General features: G+C 46.6%; 1 protein-coding gene across 1 annotated transcript in view; it reads right to left on the reverse strand.

The window, feature by feature from the left end:
- Window positions 1-2,368: 2,368 nt before the first annotated feature.
- The window catches only part of TMEM209 (transmembrane protein 209), an 834,036-nt gene continuing 822,162 nt past the window's right edge, over window positions 2,369-14,242 (reverse strand). The window contains exons 15-16 of the mRNA XM_069629610.1: window positions 5,723-5,796; window positions 2,369-4,293 (exon numbers count right to left, since the gene is read on the reverse strand). Coding sequence (XP_069485711.1) covers window positions 4,236-4,293; window positions 5,723-5,796 — 132 coding nt within the window. The 3' untranslated portion in view covers window positions 2,369-4,235. The remainder of the gene's footprint in view (window positions 4,294-5,722; window positions 5,797-14,242) is intronic.

The following is a 14,242-nucleotide window of genomic DNA, read 5'->3' on the forward strand; positions in this document are numbered from 1 at the left end:
GATGACAGTTCATCCATGTTGTCTCTCTAGTTCAGCCTGCATGGCTGGGGCACTGTCGTCACTGCATGCAGCCTCCTCCGTAGTGCAGATGGTCTCCGGGATGGGATCTGTGGCCATGGTGGGTGTGTGTGCCACTTGTGTGGTGACAGGCAGCATGGGGATGGTGGAGTCGCCTGGTGCATCCGTGTCAGATGCAGCTGGTGCCCGTGTTCCGGAGCAGCTTGCCTCGTCCTCCTGGGCAGGGGTGCTGCATTGGCTACGTTCAGGTGGACGTTGCCTCGCCTGTTGGGCATTGTCGCTGTCACTTGACATGGCTGTGGGGATACAGAGGGTATGCTGTTAGTTGTGTGCTGGTACTTGATGGGTCCATCACATGCATCAAACTGGACGATCAGTGAGCACTTGCATGTACACACATATGACTGTTGATGCACTCGGGTGTATGCGTCTCTGCTTGAACTCAGTCACGCACTGTGTGCATGTCCAGGGGCCATGTATTGGGGGGGGGGGTGTTGCTTCTCATCTGGGTTATCAGTGGCTCCATTGGGTCACTCCTGCCCTGACTGGAGGGGGGTCATCAGTGGGTCAATTGCGTCATTCCTGCCCTGACTGGAGATGGGGGGAGTGGGGGAGGGGGGTTATCAGTGGGTCCTTTGGGTCACTCCTGCCCTGACTGGGGGATGGGGGTGGTTATATCAGTGGGTCCATTGGGTCACTCCTGCCCTGACTGGGGGGGGGGGGGTTATTAGTGGGTCCTTCGGGTCACTCCTGCTGGGGGGGGGGGGGGATATCATCATCAGTGGGTCAATTGCGTCATTCCTGCCCTGACTGGAGATGGGGGGAGTGGGGGGGGTTATTAGTGGGTCCTTCGGGTCACTCCTGCTGGGGGGGGGAGGGGGGGATCATCAGTGGGTCAATTGCGTCATTCCTGCCCAGACTGGAGATGGGGGGAGTGGGGGGGGTTATTAGTGGGTCCTTCGGGTCACTCCTGCTGGGGGGGGGAGGGGGGATCATCAGTGGGTCCTTTGGGTCACTCCTGCCCTGACAGGTGGGGGGGGGGTTATCAGTGGGTCCATTGGATCACTTCTGCCCTGACTGGAGGGGGGGGTGTTATCAGTGGGTCCATTGGGTCACTCCTGCCTGACTGGGGGGGGGGGTTATCAGTGGGTCCTTTGGGTCACTCCTGCCCTGACTGGGGGATGGGGGGGTTTATCAGTGGGTCCATCGGGTCACTCCTGGGGTCCATTCACACTTATGGCTTTGCACTCTGTGCACTTACCGGCATCTACAGGTGGGCTCACTCCTGCCTCTGCGTTGCCAATGCCATGTATGTCCTCAAGGTGGAGGACACTGCTGCAGCGCTCCTCCCACGACTGCAGTTTCAGTGGGGATGCAGGGCCTCCACCAGTGCCAGTGCTGTGCTGGCGGTGTGCAGCAATGAGGTTGCGCACTGAGCCTGAGGTCATCCCACCTCTTGTGGCAGTCCTTTTACGCTGTGTGTTGTCATCCAGACTGCTGTGCACTTGCATGCTGCTTCAGCCCACACCTCCTTACGGCGTTGCTGGGTGGCGCGCTGCTGGTCTGCGCTGAAAAGCATTTCCGCATGCTGCACTATATGGTCCACAAGCACTGGCAGCTCTGCCTCACTGAAGCACTGCTTTCGCTGTCTTCGTGCTGGGATCCAGGATGCCATGGTGGTTGATGGTTTTTGCTGCTCAGGGAGGTGATCTGGTCTGTGGTGTCTGAGGATGGCAGTGCATTGTGGTTTAAATAATGGCTGCCTCTCTGTTTTCATGGTATTTCCGCTTCTGGTGATTCCGTGTCTGACAGCGGAGGCAGCCACGGGTTTTGCACTGCTTTTTGTGGCGAAATGTCCGTTTGCGTGGCGACGGCGACACCATTTCCACGTTGATGTGGTGCACGCGACTGACAAGCCGCAATCGGCCGCTCATTCCGCAACCTTGCAGACACGGAAACTGCCACTGTCATCACGGAATCACCGCATTCCGGACCGGCGGACTCGTGGGATGGTGCAGTAGTCAAAATGGTCAGTCCATGATTGTCAAAGATTTCTCTCAAGGCAGCTGAACCTTTTATCCTTATAACCAAGTTAAAACAAAGAACTCTTTGAAACTGGGCATTAATACCACCAGAGAGATGTGCAATACCGGCAGTTAACACCAAAGGCTCACTCGCCTTATCAATGACCAAGTTAAGGATTTAAAATAACTATCGCCAGAGGTCTAGCGAGACAATAAGGAATACAGTAAACAAAATAAAGCAGCATTGTATGAATCAGTACTGTATTGCAGCATTTTAAAATAAAACTGTGCCCAAGTAAAGTAAACTGAATTAAGTAACAACCACATTTAAAAATCTGAACATTTAATGAAACCAATGAAATCACTACTTTCCATGAATTAAAAATCTGAGAAATATGAACAAATGAAAAATGTTCTTGAATGAGGCAGGCACTGCACCAAGATAGAGGGCACTATGCGCCGTTAATTACAGACTGACCATTTGTTTTGTGGTCGGATTCAAACAAACCGCACTGAAATGTATTACAATTGCAAAGGTGCAATTTCTGGACGACACTTGCAATTAAAGCTCTTCCCAGATAATCCTCAAAAGCGCACATTTTTTAAAACTTTTTTTTACAATGAATGAATAGACCTTTTTATATTTATCAATCAGCAAAACGAGCTATACTGGCCACAAATCTTGCAACTCATCCCTTGGTTTGACATTTGGCTGAACTTGTACATCCTGACCAGTGAATACAATAGAAAATAATCACGCGGGACAGGATTACTCCTGGACCCCTGTTCTCTTCTGTATGGCAGGATGTTGTCCCCACAAAATATGGAACAAAGGGAGTTATGGAGTAGAAGAACAGTAACAGTACCCAGAACAGCAAGTAACATTTACTGTTTTCTTGTTGCAGAGTCAAGTCCTGTGGTGTACCTGGATTTTTCACAATGTTAAAGTTTAATTATGGAGGGGAATGTGGCAAGGGGGGAGTTCCCATGACTTTTGACTAGACCACATTTTCCATAAAAAATCATCATGACCCAAATAAATGTATAAAATGTAACTACAAATACAATACCAAAAACGTTGTGTTACTAAGCAGGCTTGTCAGCATATTCGATTTTCCACGTTTCTAAGATTTTTAATTCTTTGTGACCACATGGAAATATTCAGTCACACTGGGAAACCCTACATGTTTTTCTGCATTAATAACTGACATGACTCCACAACCCTTCCCAGTCTGCCAAAAGCAAAGGTCAGACTTAAACATCAAAAAACAAGCTGACACAGGAAAACCCGATTTTCGTTCACGTAGCTGCTATCGGACATACGAGAAGGCAGTGAGAATCCAACAGGCTGGGTAAAATATACAGTACTTTGCAGGAGAAGTGGTGTATGACAAACTATTTAACCTAATGTGGACAAAAAAAAATGTAAAATAACATTTTTACCAGTAAAGGGCAGAATGCACAATTTCATTGTGGATAGATCTGTAAATCCACAGCAGACACCTTACTTGTATTAAGAAAAACACAGTAAAAACTGTTTCAAAAAAGGCTATTTCCATAGTGTATAATATCCAATTACTTCACTGCAGAACGCTGTTTCAATACATTTAAAATTGAGAAATGTAAACAATTTGGTAGAGCGCTTCAGGATATTTTAGCACTCATGTCTTATTTTAGGTTTCTGTCCCCAACAGCTTACTAAAGTAACTTCTTAAACAAAGAAAGTAGCAGCATTTCTCTCCACAAAGCACAAACTGGGCTCCTCACTCCTTCCAGAAAACCACAAGATTGGAGTATAGAATGCAGGAGTTACTTTGGACTGCAGGATCCAAATTTGCATCACCAAAATCTTAGACATTCGCATGGTATAAAATCAATTTCGCCCTTCCCTCATCTTCTTGTTTGCCACCTCCCCACCCTCTAAGGCCCCGTTTCACTCAGGGACATCAGAGAACACGTCCAGCTGTGGCAATGATGTTTTTGAGGATCTTCGATTCACAGGCTGCTGTTCAAAAGTCAGTGAAGAAAGTGCAGGACTACATAGCACCCTGTACCGATGTTTGTACTGATGTGGCCCCAATGCATGTCAGAAGTATAGGTCCACATGTTGAGTATCTCAAGAGGCTTTGGCGTCTCCTCAAGTAAGAGTTTTTGGAAAATTCAGGTTGAAAACTCGTTAGCATGTGAAAAGGTTTAATAATCTCCAAATATCCACAGAATGTTTACTCCGGATAATCCAAGGTTGACTCGCCTGCGGAATTATAAAATACAGATGTTAATTCAATTATCTGATAAGGACATTTATTACTATAAAAGCAGCATGTCAGCTTCCCAATGTGATAATTATCCACAAAGCTCACTACCCAAGAGGGCCATCTTCTGTTAATATACATTTAAATAAGAATACGGTCATTAGGCCATATCTTTCCACTAGTGACTAGGCGGAGCTCACTTTATTTCTAGCATTTTATCTCAATCATGTCATTTCATAAAATAGTAGAGTAATTGAAGTGATCACATGAGCATCATCTCTTCAAAGACATTATAGAAAGCGATATCACATGATCTTTAACCTCTATGATTGAGCATTGCTTTTTTAAACCTTACTGAAAAATGCTGCTACATTTTACAAATAGCACAAACATAATTTGGCATTTGGCATTTTGGCATTTACATACATACAAACAAACCTATAAAATATTTTTAAAAAGCACAAACTAAACACAATTGCTTTAAATAAATTACAATTCAGATTGGTTAAATAACCAAGGTTGCAAACTAGGTGGCACGGATTGTGAAAAGCAACATAGTAGGAGGCATGCTAAGGCTCCAGTGGTCAGTCTTGTACATACTTCCTGTTCCTACATTGAATGGCGAGGTAAACTGTCCATAGACCTAAATAACATCAGCATGTTAGTGGGTGAAGTGGTGATCATATGAGGAAATCGACAGCACTAGCATTAGAAAACATAACCATGTAAGATGTCAAACTTTACAAGTTGTGGGAAAGGGGAAACGCAAGCAATCAAAAAAAGCCATTTCACAATCTCACATGGGAGGTCAAACCGAAAATGAAAGTCTCAAATACCGATATACGGGAAGGAAAGAGAATCAATCCACAATCCAAGATAAACTTTAAGAGCTCAAACAAATTGCTCAACTGATCTCTTTTCAACTCTTTCAAGCCTGAAGTAAATCATTAAAGAGATTCACTTTTATAGTGTCACATTTCAGGCTTCACACAGGGCTATCCTTTCAAACCATACAAGCATAGGTTTGTAACCTATTCACAGTGAAGGAGCATTAAAACACATGTACTAACCCAAGGTCAATACTACGAGGAATTACATGCATGGCGTGAGGTGCCGGTCAGGCATTCACAACATTGGCAAGAAGTTACAACTGTGGATAGCACACCATTGTTGCCTCTTCACAATGAATGTGAAAAGCAACTGTGCCTAGAATACAAATCAAATTGCAGCTGCATAAAAGTATATTCTGTCCTTCAAATTGGATGCATCTTCAGAGTGGCGACAGTGGAATCAGATAACAGCAGACAAGGTCCTTTTGTTTTTATCCCATACAAATGATGCTCTGGTCAGTGTCAGTAATATGTAATCCTTAACAACCCGAGCAAGTACTGTAAGATTTTAAAATGTGCAGCTCAACAGTATACGTACCCAAGCATTCCAGATTCTTTTGTCTTTATGATGAATAGGAACATGAGCAATGTATGGAACATATTGTTTCTGCCCTAAAGAAAAACAAAAATGAACAATAAAATATAGGCATTTCAGAATTCACATCTGTTCAGGTGCATCTAATATTTGGTGCAGTTCTAGCTCTTTGGTGGCGAAATGATCACCAGTACATAAAGCAAGTTATCATCAAGACATGAATGAGAGGTGGTCTTCTTTCCATCAACTTTCACATACACGGTCAATGTGGGTTGGGGTACAACTTTTGGGACCAAAACTATTTCTCTAAACATGGCCAAAGGCTGGGCAATGAAAGAGCCACCAATTGCTCAATCAGGTGAAAGACATATCAAATGACATGCCCAGAGTTGGTTGTTGCAGAGAGGACTTAGTAAAACAATTACATATATACTTTGAAAAGGTGCATGATGAAAGTAAGGATAACAGGGATTCCAAAATGGCGGCTGAAGGGGGAAGACGTTTTTGAGGTTGCTCTGTCTCCCCCTCCAAGGCCGCGATAATTAAGCTAGACAAAGATGCAGATGATATGCTCTCCGAAGCCTGGAAACCGACAGGTGAAGCACCGGGGTGATTAGTCCCGGCAGTAATATATTAACGATGCCGCACAACGAGTGAGCAGCGTGCAGCAGCGAGCGCCCCAAATAGTGCGCCACTGAGACGCACAGCAACCACCAGACCCGAAAGGCGCAAAGAGCCGGGGTCAGCAGCATGGCGGGTCAGGCAGACCACACATACAGAAAGCACCTGGAATTCACAGGGGCCAGGCGGTCCCCACAGCTGAACCGGAACGGTACCCGCAACGGGAGCCGGCAACAGGGGAAAGCAGCAGCGCCAACAGAACACCCACAGGGTTCCGCTCACATCCAGCGAGCTCACCCTGCGGGCAATCAGATCTGGTCCAGGAGCAGGAGGCTCAGCACAGCGGAGGCTCAGCACAGCGGAGACTCGCGACACCCAGCCCCCGCCCCCCGTAATCAGAGTGAGGGAGGACCGCTCCACAAATTGAGGCGCCTGGGGCTCGGACGAGGAGCTGGTTCACAAGAGGACCACAGAGGCGGAAATGAGGCAAGCCCAAGTGCCTAGCACCCCCTAAGAAATACCCCCCACTACAGGCCACGCTCTGGCAGGCACCAGCATCTGGGGGGCACACAAAAAGAGCCCCCATCCAGCAGATAGCATCCGGGGTGTCCCATGGCAGCTTGCACGGGAGCGCTTCTCCATCCCCCAAGACAGAAGGACTAAGGAAGGCATGGCAGCCTGAAGTGCGCACAGAGGACACCCCATTGCAACAGGGGAAGAAGCACCCAAGAAGCGGCGCAGGTCCCACAAGGTAATCACCAGTAACACCCCGGTAAGCCTCTTCACTGTGCAACAGGAACCCCCTCCCGCCCACACATCAGCTTCCTATCCAGGGGGATCACATACAACCGGGTTGCCCATAGTGAGCCCAGGGAGCACGCGGGAGGATACATCTATCCCAGGGATCATCTGGACCATAAGGGGAGCTTCCACACGCTGATTCCCACTGGAAGGCAAAGCCAACAGGAGATAAGCCCCCTCCAACTCCCCACAGCCCACACGGACTGGAGCCCCATGAACCAAGGCCTAGAAGCAACCAGAGTCATCCACTGCGTAACCAGCCAAGGGGGCCGGGAAAAGAAAGAGCTGCCCGAACAAACAAAGAGGGCACCCCAACCCAGAGTACACACCAGGGGGGTGGGGGGCGGAAGGGGTCAGCTCTCAAGGCACGCGGCCCTCCCCAGAATGTCTCAGGCTGATACCACCCAATATATAGGACAAAGGAACTCTGACTACACAAGCAGGGGCCACGGGAGACCAAGGGAAACCCCAGGACGCCGAAAGTAATCCACAGGAAAGCCGCATTCTCCCTCCAGAATCACTCGCATAGCAAGTCGAGACCTCAAACAAGGACCGAGAGGGGACACCCCACACAGCAGGGGAAGCCCAAGCTGGCCCAGGGGGCAGTACATATACCCCAAACGAAAACGGCTAGAAAGAGCAGCACACATGTCAAGATCCAGGGGTAAACAAACAGATAACCCCACAGATACCCCCGGCAAGACAAGAGCCGAACCTGGTCCAGCTTTGGGTCACAGATGCAACAACGCAACAGAAAGGGAATGTGCCAAGAGACCAAGCACAAACAGCTGTAACAGACAAGGCACAGGGAGAGATGGCGACCAAGGAGGACATAAAAAAACATACTTGGGAGAACCCCAACGCAGCTTGAGGAATCCAGGTGGGGTTTAGCATCCCCCACACATTTATCCCAGAGTACTGGAGGGCATGGCGCGACAGGCTCCACGCCCAAGCGATCATAGGTATGAGAGCCCTTCTTAGGGGAGTTATGGTGGGGGGGCGGTCACGGGAGGAGGGGGTGAGTGTGGTGGTGGAGAGGTTTGCAAGTTGGGGGTTGCGACGCAGAGGGAGGGGTGGGTGGGAAACCGGAAGGAAGCACATCCAGCTTACAAGGCCCCAAGGAAAGTCAATAGAGAACACCCGATCCACGAAAGAATGGGGTTAAAAATACTAACCTATAATGTCCGGGGGCTGAACTCCCCGGTTAAAAGAAAGAATGTGGAGCATTTTCTACAAAAAGGGAAATATGATATAATGCTCCAGGAAACCCACATAAAAAGGCAAGACAGTGGGATGCTCCAACTGAAAGGGTACAATCAAATCTTCCAGGCAAATGAGCAGGAGAAAAGGGAGGGCGACCTGATCACATTTAACAACTCCCTAAACCCACAAATTCACAATATCCAAGCAGACAAAAGGGGAGATTCCTATTCCTAAACGCGCATATCGATGGATGCCCCCTGACATTAGCAACTATATACACCCCGAACACGGGCCAAGATGGTTTCATCAGAGACAGCCTGGATAAATTAGAAACATTTGCTAAGGCGGAGGTGGTGCTGGGACCTCAACACCATCGAAGGCCCTAAGATTGAAAATGGGGATGCTAGCATTAGAAGATATTTGGCGGGGTCAGGAGGCAGACACAGGGGTTTACACACTTTCCACACGTCCACAACTCCAGGTCCAGAATCGATTATCTCTGGGTCTCCTCAGGACTCCTCGGGATGATCCAACACTCAGAGACAGGAGTAAGATCACTCTCCGATCATGCCCCACTCTGGGAGGACCTCCTCCTGGCCCGTCACCAGTAACAATTCCCCAGAGACTTCCAGGGCAGCCTTATGGGAGGCCTTTAAGGCAGTGACCAGAGGGCATTTCATCGCACTCAAAGCACAAAGAGACAAACAGAATCGACAATGGGAAACTGAGCTGGAAGGAAACTGGAAGCAATCCAGGCAGAGATGTCCCAGAATCAGTCGTCGAAATTAAAGAAAGCCTTAAGGCATATTCAGGGGCAGCTGGAATCTATCTGCACTAAACGAGCAGAGAGAAGCCTAATTCATTTCAAATACTGGTATTATATAAAAGCGAACAAAGCGGACAGACTCCTGGCCAGGCAGCTAAAAGTGAAACAGAAACAGGCAGTCAAAGCACTGAAGGATGAGCAAGGGCAAACAAGGACACAGACGACGGAAACAGGGAATATCTTCAAAGAATTCAACCAGCGCCTATATGCCCCAGACCGTCGGACCGAGGGGGAACAGGACACATATCTAGACGGGATCTCCCTCCCAACAATCATGAAAGAAAAGAAATAGCTGGACAGCCTAATCACAAAAGAGGAGGTAATGAGAGCAATCCGGGATCTCCCCAACATCAAAGCTCCAGGCCAGAACGGCTATACCGCACAATATTATAAGACATATAAAGATAGCCTAGCCCCAATCCTTACCAAACTTTTCAACAACTTTAAAAGAAAAGGGCACTATGACACAGACCATGAACGAGGCAAAAATACTAGTATTCCATAAACAGGGTAAAGACCCGGCGCTTCCCAGCTCATGCCGCCCGATACCACTAATAAACCTAGACGCAAAGCTGTTCACCGAAATACTAGCCAACAGACTCGAGGGTGCTCCTGAAACTGATCTACCAGGATCAGTCGGGCTTCGTCCCCAACAGACAGATCCACGATAATATTAGGAGAATAACTCACATGATCGAAAAGGTAGGGATTACACACACACCTGCAATATTATTGGCGCTCGACGCGGAAAAAGCGTTTGACCGCACTGAGTGGTCATTATTATTTCGCATCCTGGGAAAGATGGGCATGGGGGAGGATTACATGAACATGATATGGGCCAATTATAACTCGCCCAGTGTGCGGATTGCAGTAAATGTTGAGCTAGTGGATAAGGTTAGGATAGAGAGGGGGACCAAACAGGGATGTCCCCTTTCACCACTCCTGTATGTGATATTCTTAGAACCCCTCCTGGCGCGAATAAGGGACACACCAGACATGGGGGGCAGGAGGGGGGGGGAATCTCTCACAAAATTGCAGCATATGTAGATGATATGCTAGTAGCCCTGTGAGACCCGGCGAAGACATTCCCGATCCTCCTTCAGGAGATGGAGACCCACGGAACCATCTCGGGCTGAAAATAAACAGACAGAAGTCTGAAATACTAATACTGGTGGGAAATAGGGACTCTATCCAAAGACAAGATGCAGCTTTACAACTCAGGGTGGCAGCAAACGGTTAAATACCTGGGAGTCGCTCTGACCAGCCGCATAGACTAACTATACGGAGAAAACTATCCCCAACAACTAGACAAAATCAAGAGGGACTTGGAGAGGTGGAACCCCCTATCAACATCGTGGTGAGGCCGGATTACGGCAATAAAAATGACAATACTGCCCAGAATCATGTACTTATTCCAGGCGCTACCGATTAGAGTCCCGGCCTCCCATTTTAAAACGCTGACCAAAACAATAATGACATATCTGGCGAAAAAAGACTCCCAGGGTGTCCACACAGTCTTTACGGCTCAGAATGAATGGGGGCTGCGCCCTCTCCCACTTACGTAAATATTACAAGGCATCTCAATTGTGGGACTTGAAAGAGTCCAGAAACTGTGGGTATCCCAAGATAAAGCGGTAGCTACAACCCGACTCAGTCACTTACGACAAAAAAAAGAACAGACACCTGAACCTACAAATAAGCGAGGTAATGAAAGCAACCCTAAGATATGGGACAGACCTACCCAAAAAGAGACACACTGACAATAGATCTGGCCCCTTTCATGCCAATGTTTAAGAACCCAGAGTTCCAAACAGGCATGGAGAAAGGCGCATATCAAAAGTGGGAAGAGGCGGGATGTACAAAGATAGGTGATATGTACCAGGCCCAGGAGATTAGAACCTTCGAAGATGCACAACACAACCTGGCCTTACCATCAACGATAGGTACAATTATGAACCATTGGTTGCGCTCCCCACGGATCAAACATGCAGCAACAAGGAAATTAACCCTGTTTGAATCCTATATCATGACACATGCAGGGACCAAGAAATTTGTCTCAGACACCTATAAACTCCTTAACGCCCAATCCGAAGAGATCAAATGGCAATACACGAAAAGGTGGGGAAACACTCGGGGAAGGATTAATGGGAATACATATGGGGGGCCATTCCCCCAAACTAACGCAGGCCGTCCAGACGAGGGAGATGTGGACGAAGATCCTTGTACAAAGGCATTACACTCCAGAAATACTACACACAATGTATAAAACCACCCCAAACAAATGCTGGAGAGACGTCAAAACTCAAGTCGATGTTTGCAAGAGTGGGGGAGTTAGAGGAAGGGGTGTGGCTGTGAGGCCTCTGGAACCTCTGAGACAAACTACTGACAAAGACACAGAAGCGGAACTTTATGGGTCTGCAAATAGCGGCATGGCTGGCCATAGCCCAAAAATGGAAACAGAGAATGCCACCAACATTATTGAATGGCTACAAAGAGTATGGTCACATATAGCGATGGAACGTATCACCTATAACATTCAAGGAGATCGCCAGAAATTCAGAACGGACTGGGGGTTCGGCCCTTGACTATCTGCAGAGCGATTACAGGGAACAATGGTGCCCACATAAAATAAGGATTTTGGACATGTTCACATAGAAGTCAATTGGACATGTATACATGATCTGTCACACATAGAGACCTTCTGGAGGGGGGTAGCGGGAGGGAGGAGGGACTGTCATGGGACATGTTTGGTCCCTATGTTGTTAAGAAATGCAATAAAAATACATTTAAAAAAGAGTAGGGTCGGAAATAGAAACCATGAATGTGGTACCTTTAGTATGTTCATCAAAAACAACAATCATGAGCAATAGCAATGCATTTTTCAAAAACATAAAACAATTCGTACATCATCCAAGACATGAACAATTTGAACACATTACTAAAAGCCTTAAAAATACAGAAGCTTGAAGTTTTTAATTGTATGTGACACATCAAAATATGGTGCATCCATAAAATAAATGACTGCTTAAGCAGTGAACCATGAAATGCTGCAACAGAACAGTATGGGCTCCCTATCCTGCACTTGTCCAGGCTCACTGGCTCCTATACATGGTAAATAAGTGTTCTTTTATAACACGCTTAATATCAGCAAGTGGTTTCTAAGCACGGGAATGGGAATTGGAATCTGTGTTGCTCTGCGTTCTCTTGCTTACAAGACAAACGCATTGCCCCGAGCTACCCTTCCTCCCAGATAAGCTTCCCCCTCAGTAACAAGTCTCCCAGCCAATTGTGATGTATGGCTTGTCCACCAGATTACATCGATGAGCCCCGAAAAGGGATCCAACTAAACATTGTACTCTTTCTAGATTAAAAAACTATTCTGAGTTTCAGCTTTGAAAATCTTAAGTAAACAAGGCGTTTTACAAATGTGCACATCCAAAGCTTATTCCTGTGGGTTGCCCCATCATTGGGGTGAAATCGATTGATAAACGCCTGCAGGGAACTTTCGTGGTATGTACATTTCCATAAGACATGTATTATTTTGGTTACACCTCGCTGAGAAGTCGCATAGAGAGGCGCCGACAGGCTTCCATATGTTTGAAAGAAGAATTCAAATATTGGATTACAAAAACATACGTGGCTACATAGAAATATTCCTCACAAATAAAATGCCAGATTCTGATGCCCCAGGGACCCCTTAACGCAGGCCCCAGATAGGGGCTTATTGCTATTAGTACCTCGGCACATTAGTCCGGGGTACTAAGATTGGTCGGCGAGGAAAAAAAAAAACAAAACAAAGAAAAAACAAAACAGATGGCCTCCATGGAGTCGTTTCTTCCTCTCGATGGTGACATGTCGCAGATTGGGAACGGACGAGCCGGGAACATTATTGTTCCCGGCACAGGACTAGAAAGGAGAAGGCAAGTGGGGCAGGAGGGAGTGACATCTGTGGCAAAGTGGTGCGGGGGGACAGGGGCATCCCTTACCTTGTTACTCAGGGAGGTGAGATGGCAGCCTCCAGCCCTGAGGGGGCTCGGACCGGCGGGATTGCTGTATGGTAATGCCCCCGCTCCAAGCCGTTTCATTGGCTGGGAGGCCGAAGCCATGCCCCACCAGGTACTAATAGTACAGTAAAGACCAAAGTGAGAATACAAGAAGGTAAATGCAGAACATTTCTGATCTTTCGAAAGGTGTCGATTTATTAGCCTTGAAAATGTGCATGCTGACAGGAAACATGTTTTGGTGGTGTGCCAGAGAGTATATTAGATATGTTTTTGTGAACAGGGATTAGGCAGAAAGATAGTATTTCACTGAATTGTCCCCATATTAGTGAGTCTAGTTGTAGCTATGATCCTGCTGAGTTGCAGCAATTTATGAAGAACATTTTTTTTTTTTTAAGCACAGAGAATTGGGGTACAGCGGTTGCATTTTTTCTTTTTTTTTAATTAAAATGTATATGGCTTATATCTTAAACCTTACATTTACATAAACATATTGTATCATAAAAATAATAGAAGTCTAAATAAAATCAAACATCTGTTATCTTCATTCATGGAGATCAAGTCCAGTATACATTTCTTGCATCACTAATGTCTGCCCAGAAGCGTACAATTGTTGTCACCATTTTCCTATTATTGCCCATCAATATTTGTGACCATCGTTCAGTGACCTCTAGTTCGGTCGGTGCACTGAAGTATTTGCTATGTTTCTCGTTTAGTGCTTGACATTCCATTAGGATATGGTAAATAGTTTTGGTTTGCTTTGTATTTTTGCAAAATCGACACGTGCTATCATTTGGTTGGGTCGGACTTCTTATCGCTATGATTTCTTGGGTGGAAAGAATATTAAGTCTGAGTCTCAAGAAAGTATCACAGATTACCCGGTCCGGAAATAAGTTCAGATAATGTGGGAGTTGATTTAGAGCTCTGCCTTCCCCTTCACATATTAAGTTAAGCTTACATTGGTTTTTGAGATGTCATGCTCCAGTCTAGCCTTGCAAGATGAACGTTGGCTTTTTGTGGTCTCTTTAATAGCATTTCCATGGAGATGTCTCTTTCCTTTCGTATGCTTTT

The sequence above is a fragment of the Ambystoma mexicanum genome, chromosome 12 (assembly GCF_040938575.1).
Source record: "Ambystoma mexicanum isolate Mex_15411 chromosome 12, UKY_AmexF1_1, whole genome shotgun sequence".
Taxonomy (NCBI): domain Eukaryota; kingdom Metazoa; phylum Chordata; class Amphibia; order Caudata; family Ambystomatidae; genus Ambystoma; species Ambystoma mexicanum.